Raw genomic sequence first — 8,964 nt, 5'->3', positions numbered from 1 at the left:
GAGTTCTTGTTTATTACTCTGCCTATTCTGAAGAAAGATCAGAATTTTCTTCTAATTAGCACTGTCTGAAATGTAAATCTTTAAACTCTGCTTCTTGGAGGGGGAAACAACCAAAACAGCTTCCAGTAAGTAGCAAAAAAACCCCAAAACCATGAGGTTGTATTTTGGGTTCCAGAAAAGTTCATCAGAGAATAGAAATGGCCCCTCAGCACCATGGGGTCCAACCTCGGGCAGGCAGCAGTGATCCCAGGACACGAGACCCTCTATGACCTTGCAATGGGAGGGCTGGGCAGAGGAAATTCCAAGCTGTCCTGTCTGTGGCACAGTAGCTTCCAAATGCTTGGATTGCTCTTTGGGTACACCTGCCTGCTGGAGCTCCTTCCAGCACTGAAATTGCAATGCATACAGGCTGTAAATGTTCCAAATGCAGTGGCATCAAAAGCTCACAGAACTCACTGAAAGGCCTTCTTTGGGAGGAGGGAAAAAACCCCTCAAGGCAGGCCAGCAGGGTAAACAGCTGCTGCTGGAGGCTCTGCCAGGCAGGAGCCATGTGTCATCAGCATGGCAGCAGCCTAGTGAGGCATTCATTCCTCAGCAGCTGGGAGGAGAGGAACTGTAACCCCTGCAGTACCTGAGCAGCTCTGTCAGTCTGCAGTAGTCCCTTCCACAGCCTCCACCATCACTGACATCTGCAGATCTAACTCAGGCAGTAATTACAAATGTAATGCTTTGCTCACATGCTGGCTTCCTTTTCAACAGTTTGCAAAAATATCGTTTAAACAGAGAGGCTACTTCTGTTCCAGTTGTTCCCAAAGTTTTAGTCCTGTGGTTTCTGTGGTTGTATTATTGCTTCACCCCAACCACTTGCATCTTTATTCCTTCTCCCTTAAGCTGTAATCCCTTCATTGCAAGACTCCCTCCTGTCTGGACAGTGTGCACTCTTCACTAAAACTTTTGGTCACTTTACTATTATGCAACTGATTGTTTTCACTTCTGATTCCAATATGAAAGTCTTAAAAGAGCAAGCATAAAATGGCCATGAGTTCTCTGTGTTCACAGGTTGTGAGCCTGCTTTGCTGTTCAACATGGAACACTGGATATACAGGCAAGGAAAGGAACAAAGTCTATTACAAGAGATCACCAACGATATCATACATTTAATAAATGAACTGGGTTCCATACACCAGAACAGAACAGTGTGTACATAATGAAATGGAAAGTAAAAACACTATCTTTTTGCTACTTGTTTTTTTCCCTACGGTATACCAAGTTATGCAATATATTTATAGGTTACTTCCAAAATGTTTTAAACATCTAAATTTTGAATTCTCTTGCATTAAAAAAAATTACATATTAATTACTCGGGAAAGTTTCTGAATTCTGTTTAGCAGCAAATCTCCTTTCTTGATGGTTTCTTGGTACTGCCAATTCTTGCTATCAGGCCTAGGAATCATTGGAAAAAAAAAAAAGGGGGTTAGAACTGAGAATATGATTTATACCAAAGCATTAAACATTTCTGTAGCAAATGTCATCAAAATATATAGAATTCAACTGGTTTGTAAAAAACAACCTCTAGGAATTGTTACATACCTGTTAGTTTCTACAATCTCATTTACTTTGTCTATTTTGCAGTGCAATCGCCCAGCTGCAATAAATCTTGAAAGCTCCCTAAATAAAGGAAAAAAGTTAGTTAAATCCTGTTTCACCAGGGACTTGTAGACCTAAGAGCACTGAAGCTGCTGTTACACCATGCTGTATTTCTGAAGCAACAGCCTATGGATCTTCATCAGGTACCTTATGCATCCTCTGGACATTGCACCCAGAAATAATCCTTTTAGTGACATGAATACAAAACCTCTTAGTTCTTTCTTCTCAGGCCAAAGTGTTGTACTTGAGTTAGTGAAACTTATCACTGGGCTTTGTATCAACTACTCTGCAAATCCAAAGGCAGCAGTAATGCAGCGTGGCTATTTGGAATTTATCCTGAGGTAAGTATCTTCATGCCAGTCAATTAATTAGAAAAGTATCGCGATAATTAATTTTTTAAAATGCGTTTAAAAATTTTATTATTATTGCTTTCAATCAATTGGTGGTCTACAGCACTGATGGTAGAATAAAATATTCCTGTGCTCAACAGTAAGGCAAGTTACAACTCATAATAAAGTACTGGAAAGCATAAGCATTAGCATGACTTAAAAAAAATTACTTCTTAATTAAATAGTATTTGGTTTCTCTTGAAACACTTATTAATTTTTGAATATTTAAAGCAGTTTCATATTTTGGTAAGGCTTCAATGCTAGAAAACCTGAAGCCTCTGAAACAGGAATAACTCTTGTGAAGGCATTTGAAAATAATGTGCTTCATGTACAGAGTAAAAGTCAGTTTCTCAATTCACTCACCACTTAGTTCTTATCATGATCTAAATCTGTTGGTTTTATTCTAGAAAATAATTTCAAATTGGGACTGCAGAGTATGTTTGATTTGAGTGAAAAACATCAGATCCTGTCCACATAACAGAAACCAAGCAAAATGAGAGAGGGAGACTGGCAGGGTACAAAAAATGTGCAGATCCTCGAAGTTGGAACAGCTCAGTTTTCACACAGCTGTGAATGAAGCTGTCTAAAATCTAAAGTTCCATAGCACACGGAGGTCAATGAATACAGCAATACAAAGTAATGAATAAAATACCAGCTTCTCACACTCTTTCACAGAAACGTAACTTGGCATATTTGGAATACAAGTGAACAAAGGTTTTTACTCATAATGAGATCACCATAAATATTTAAAAGGTATAAAAGGAGATGTCTACAAACTGGAAAAGCCAAAGAACTTACTGATCTATGAATTCTACACTGACTCCAAAGGCTTCTGCCATGTACCCTAACGTCAAGGACCGGTAGGACTCGAGGAGCTGGCTGTAGGCGTGGATTCGCATTTCCCGCACGTAGTACCGGTAGTGAGGTGCAAACAGCCAGTCCTTCTTCATCTCTTGCTCTACAATAGCTGCAAAGAAAAAGAAGCAAAATAAATAAAGAAGTCCGTAATTTCTAAGAAATGTCATATATCATTTATGCAAATAAAACACACGGCAGCAGTTAATAAGTAATAGGTGTGACCGTAACTCCATTGTATTCTTGCACTCCACAGGATTAAGAAAGGGATTCTGCACTAACAGATGTAAATTCATGTAATCTGTATCAGTTCTGGAACCAGCAGCGTAAGAACATGCAAACAATATTGTGGCAGAGCTAATGGGAGCCTGTAAAAATGCACAGCATCCTTCTTTCAAGGGGGAAGAGGGACCACCTCGCTGACGCTGAAGGCAAGAGCTGAACTGCTGCCCACAGAGCTGGGAAACAAGCAGAACTCGGTATGTAAGTTCTTGAAGAAACATTGTTACCCACACCTGTATAAGGACACCACATTAATTTTCTGCTACTAGCTCTTAAATTAGTTACAAGGATTTCCAGGCACTGAAGTGAATTTTTTTCCCCTGACAGCATTGGTTCTCAGTTTGGGATGAGGCCAGCAATAGGAAGATGCTGGTGTTTAACTCAGTCTCATCAGGCCCAGTCTTCCACAAAATCAATTCTGGATTGATTTTTCAATCCTCGATTTTTCTAAAGATCTCATTTTCTTGTATTCTCTCACAGAAGAAAAGCAAGCAGTCTGAGAACTGGCAAGAATGAGGATTTTCTGAAGAGCTTTTCTTTGGTGTCACCCTTTTACACAGCAAGCTTTCAAATCTTTCCTGATCTGGCTCTTCAGGTAAGATGGTGTTTCATAGCCATTTTCAAAGCGCTTTTTCACCTAATCAGATGTGACCTTTCACAAGGCTCATTGGATGAGAAATTTGTTTTTCTTTGTTTGAAAAATCAAAGCCAAAACTTTTAGGTCACTGTAAAAAAAAATCTCTAGTTTGTTTTTTCTGCACATAGCTTTAGTTCTAGACTGTAGCTACTCTACAAAAGTTGTGTATGATCTGCAACAAACTCTATAGTTTGTTTTTTCTGCACATAGCTCTAGTTCTAGACTGTATCCACTCCACAAAAGTGGTGTATGATGTGAAACAGTGTTGAGGGACACAGCCCAGCCTTACCCAGCGACTGGAAAAAGGCTGCGTAGCGACATTCGTAAAGAGAGAAGAGGTACTGCCGTACAGCTGGCAAACTGTGCAAGGCTTCCAGGATCTCTGCTCCTTTAATCACCTGAAAGCAAACACACATCCTTAACCACCATCCCTTTCAGCCTCGAGATGAACAGCTTAAGGAAAGGCTCTGTCAGTTTGCACCAGTGCTCCCAGGTGCTTTCCTCACCTTCTCCCTCAGGTCAGGCCTGTCCAGGGCGATCATGCTGACATAGACAGTGTATGTTACAAAGGTTTTGTAATCCATCAGTTCATAGGATGTAAACGTGGAAACTGTATCAAGGAAGAGCTCTGCTGCTTGTTTGAAGTCTCGAATGGCTACACAGTAAAGGCCCTGGTACACCTTGAGACGGTTTCTTCTGTCCCAGTCTCCTCCTTCTTCTATTAGACTTAAAATAGAACAAAGAATATTTAATTATTGTAAATGTGTCATGTAATAAGTTATATTAAAAAAAATAGAAATCAACTGATAACATGAGATTAGAGAAAGAATAACTTGGTTTATGTTACAGCTTGCTGAAACTTCCCAGGCTTTGTATACCTGTTGGTGTAGGAAAGTGGCTTCCTTGGGACAGGAGAGACCAGAGGCTTTTACACAGTGCAAGTTTCAGCTGAAAGGAAAAGTTTACAGCCTCTTCAGCTGTGACAACAGTCTCTGTGGATGTGTAGGTAAATATTACTGTCAGCCTCGACTGTGGCAACAGATTTCTACTGCCTTTGCTGCTGAAATCAAAGCTGCAGCATAGAAAAAAGATACAGGTTGCCACTTTTTAAGGATTTGCACAGGTGTGGCTGTAAGAAGGGAAGGGATGAGACAAAACTGCTGAGAAGGCAACACAAAATATTCCTGCCCAAGAACAAGGGAAGTGGGAACCTCCTCTGCCTTGGTGTCTCATGGCAGCAGCAGAGAGACTGGAACCACAGCTTTCTACAGGAACTGCTGAGGTTCAAAACACTGGGAGCACAGAGACACTGAAGCTACCAGTGGCACCAAAACACACCATGCCACTCCTGCTTCGAGAGGAAAAGCTCCCTCTTTACACAGCCAGCTGGGTGCCACTGGGAGCAGTCACACCCCAAGTGGGAGTGGGAGCTGTACTACAAATACAAATGGAGCCAGCTGCTAGAAAACAGCTACCACAAAATCTTAACCATTCTCTTCCCCCCAGTTAAAAAATCCAGGAGCAGGAAGTCCTCTAAAAAAAAATAACACACATCACTCTGATTCTCTCTCACAACCAGTCCCAGTCATTTATGGACAGAAAAGTATTTATCTTCTATTTCTTTTGTTACAGCTTGTTTCAAAAATGCTTTAGTGCACTCAGACAACCCAAGCAGTACCTTTTTGCCTTTTCAATGTTCCTTGTGATGAGGTCATTGTCCATATAAAACAAGCCAATCCTTAGCAGATAGAACACGATATCCAGGCGATGTCCCAAGGCCACAGTTTTGTCGTAAGTCTTGCGGAATGCAGTCAGAGCTCCCTCCTGGCAAAACAGTATTTGCTACTGTAAGAATGTTAAAAGCATCCAGAACATTTACAGAATACCTGCTGTAAGAACTAGTGTTGTCTCCCACTGGTAGATGTGAGTTGCACATTATGCATTTTGAAAAATCTTAACAACGCATCCAAGTTTAAATCAAGTTAGAAAAGCTGTCACTCATGTACCTTTTAAAGCTAAAGACTATGAAAAGCTACTCCCGAAACCTGAAATTCAGCTCCACGGTCTAAACAGCTTGGAAAAGTCTAAAGGTGTAAGGAAAGTAAATAATGGTGTCTGCAAACTTTTCCGTTGTCAAGAAAAAAAATTTCTTTCAAGGACTGTTTTATTTCTAGATAATTTATATATTTCAGTAAGACCTTCCCCTATCTGCCAGCCATGTGTGAGCTGTGCCATAGAAAAAATGCTCTGCAAGTCCCCCAGTGCTCACTGGGACTGCCCAGCTAACAGGGTTCCCATGCAGTGTTTTCTACAAGTCCATAAAGCCTCTGCTGTCACCAACCTTGTCCCCAATCCTGCACAGGTACTCAGCCTTGGCCATCATTGCATCCCGGATTTCGCTCTCCCCCAAGATCTTTTCTGCATCCTCTAACTCATTGTCAAGACGTTTCAGTTCCTCCTCATTGGCTTTCTTCATTTTGTTCAGCAGATCCGTGTCCATCTGCCACTCAAGAGACTTGCACAGGGCTTCGTAGTATGGAGCCATGTCTGAAAGAGAGGCAAGAAGGGTTCTGCTGTTCATTGCTGCAATGAGAGTGTTTGCTCCTAAAAGCACAAGACTGTCGATGCCAGAGATGTCCCTTCTGTGACCAGGTACCTGCTGAATCCAGACACAGCACAGCCACTGTTCCTGCAGGCCTTGCCCCTCATGCTTCTTTTCACTTATCCTTTTTCATTACTGCTCTTTACACTGCTCCCATTTGCACTTTCCCCTGCACTGGGGTGGCCTCACCTTGAGTCCTGGGGGCAGTTTTGGGCACCACAATACCAGAGGGACATGAAGCTGTTAAAAGGCATTGAAAGGAAGGACATGAAGATGATGAAGGGTCTGGAGGGGAGCAGCTCAGGGCACTTGGTGTGTTCAGCCTAGAGAAGAGGAGACTGAGGGGAGATCTCAAAGCTATCTAAAACTCCCTCATGAGACAAAGTGGAGGGTCAGGCGCTGATTTCTACTCTCTGGAAACCAGTGCCAGGACCTGAGTAAACAGCACGGAGCTGTGTCAGGAGAGGTTTCAGCTGGATATCAGGAGAAGGTTCTTCCCCCAGAGGATGGTCGGGCACTGAACAGGCAGAGCTCATGGAGCATTTGCACAATGCTCTCAGGCAGAGTGGAGCATCCTGTGCAGGACCAAGCGCTGGACTTTGATGATCCAAGCGGGTCCCTCCCAGCTCAGGATGTTCTGCGACTCCCTTCATCCCGCTGTGAGCACAGCGGTGCTCCGCTCACGGCTGCTGCATGCCAGCAGGACAGCGGAGCTGTCGGAGCTGTCGGAGCTGTCGGAGCCGCGGACCGGGCCCCGCTGGGCTGCCCGTGTCCGGGGGGCACAGCGGCGCCGAGCTGCGGACGCGTACCCAGCCCCCTGCCCGGGGATCGCTGCCCACGGACGGCCACACGGCTGCTGCACAGACACAGGGTCGGAGCGGGGTCCGGGAGCAGACAGACACACAGACACGCAGACAGACAGCCCCAGAGCCCCCGGCCCCACTCACTGTGCTGCCGCACCGCCGCCATCAGCTCCTCGCGCGCGGCGGGGTCGGGCGCGCGGGGCCGCAGGCTGAGCAGGAAGCGGAGCTGGGCGATGCGCAGGTCGGGGTTCTTGGGCAGCCCCTCCTCCTCCAGGTTCTCCAGCGGCATGGCCGGGGCTCGGCGGGCCGGGGCTCGGCGGGCCGGGGCTCGGCTGAACGGGGCTCGGCGGGGCTCGGCGGGGCTCACGGGACGCGCGGCGGCGGCGGGGGCGGCGCGGCGCCGTGACTCAGCCGCGGCCGGCGGAACAGGCCGCGCGCTTCCGCCGCGCCGCGCCCCCTGGCGGCGCGGAGGACCCGGGCGGCGGGGCGGGCCCGGCGCGGCACCCGCACGGGGACACGGGCACACGAACACGGGCACGGCCCCTACATCACGGACACGGCCCCTACATCACGGACACGGCCCCTACATCACGGGCACGGCCCCTACATCACGGACACGGCCCCTACATCACAGACACGGCCCCTACATCACGGGCACGACCCCTAAATCACGGAGTCACAGCCCCTACATCACGGGCACGGCCCCTACATCACGGGCACGGCCCCTACATCACTGAGTCCCAGTCCCTACATCACGGGCACGGCCCCTACATCACGGGCACGGCCCCTACATCACAGACACGGCCCCTACATCACGGACACGGCCCCTACATCACGGAGTCACGGCCCCTACATCACGGACACTGCCCCTACATCACTGAGTCACAGCCCCTACATCACGGGCACGGCCCCTACATCACGGACACGGCCCCTACATCACGGACACGGCCCCTACATCACGGACACGGCCCCTACATCACGGGCACGACCCCTAAATCACGGAGTCACAGCCCCTACATCACGGGCACGACCCCTAAATCACGGAGTCACAGCCCCTACATCACGGACACGGCCCCTACATCACGGACACGGCCCCTACATCACGGGCACGGCCCCTAAATCACGGACATGGCCCCTACATCACGGGCACGGCCCCTACATCACGGACATGGCCCCTACATCACGGACACGGCCCCTACATCACAGGCACGGCCCCTACATCACAGAGTCACGGCCCAGGCTGCCCAGGGAAAGTGGCAGCCCCACCCCTGGAAGTGCCCAAAGCCAGGCTGGAAGAGGCTCCTGGATCCGTGGAAGGTGTTCCTTCCTCACGGCAGGGGGTTGGAAGTGGGTGATCTCCAAAATGCCCTCCCAACCAAAAGCATCCTGTGATCCCAGAGCACACGGTGCAGGGTTGTGTTTGGATAATTCCGGACTGTTTCTAGTGAGGGAGGCTCCACAGCCCCTCTGGACAATCTGTTGCTGTGTGCAGCTGCTGCACAGGAAAGTTTTTCCTCATCCTCAGGTGAAGCCTCGCTTTGTGCCCGTTGTCACTCGTCCCATTGCTTGGCACCACTGAGCAGAGCCTGGTTCACCTTCTCGGCACCCTCCCCGCAGACACTGGGGAGGTTGTTGCCCTCTCAGTTGTCTCTCCTCAAGGCTGAACTGGCCTCGGAAGGGTTTGTCTGGTGTTCGAGCACAGGGGAAGGACACAGACCTAGAAGGGGTCACAGGACAAAGTGGGTCTGT

General features: G+C 47.5%; 1 protein-coding gene across 1 annotated transcript; it reads right to left on the bottom strand.

Moving 5' to 3' along the window:
• Positions 1 to 1,137: 1,137 nt before the first annotated feature.
• PSMD6 (proteasome 26S subunit, non-ATPase 6) lies at positions 1,138 to 7,640 on the bottom strand. The gene is made up of 8 exons (XM_021537257.3): positions 7,360 to 7,640; positions 6,152 to 6,357; positions 5,489 to 5,634; positions 4,317 to 4,536; positions 4,100 to 4,208; positions 2,835 to 3,003; positions 1,591 to 1,668; positions 1,138 to 1,443 (listed from the first exon to the last, which is right to left on the bottom strand). The coding sequence occupies exons 1-8, from the start codon at positions 7,502 to 7,504 to the stop codon at positions 1,347 to 1,349; spliced, it is 1,170 nt and encodes a 389-aa protein (XP_021392932.1). The 5' UTR covers positions 7,505 to 7,640; the 3' UTR covers positions 1,138 to 1,346.
• Between the last annotated feature and the right edge of the window lie 1,324 nt (positions 7,641 to 8,964).

The sequence above is a fragment of the Lonchura striata genome, chromosome 12 (genome assembly GCF_050655825.1).
Source record: "Lonchura striata isolate lonStrDom1 chromosome 12, ASM5065582v1, whole genome shotgun sequence".
NCBI lineage: Eukaryota > Metazoa > Chordata > Aves > Passeriformes > Estrildidae > Lonchura > Lonchura striata.
Note: the sequence above shows the minus strand (reverse complement) of the source record. Positions and strands in the feature narration are given on the sequence as shown.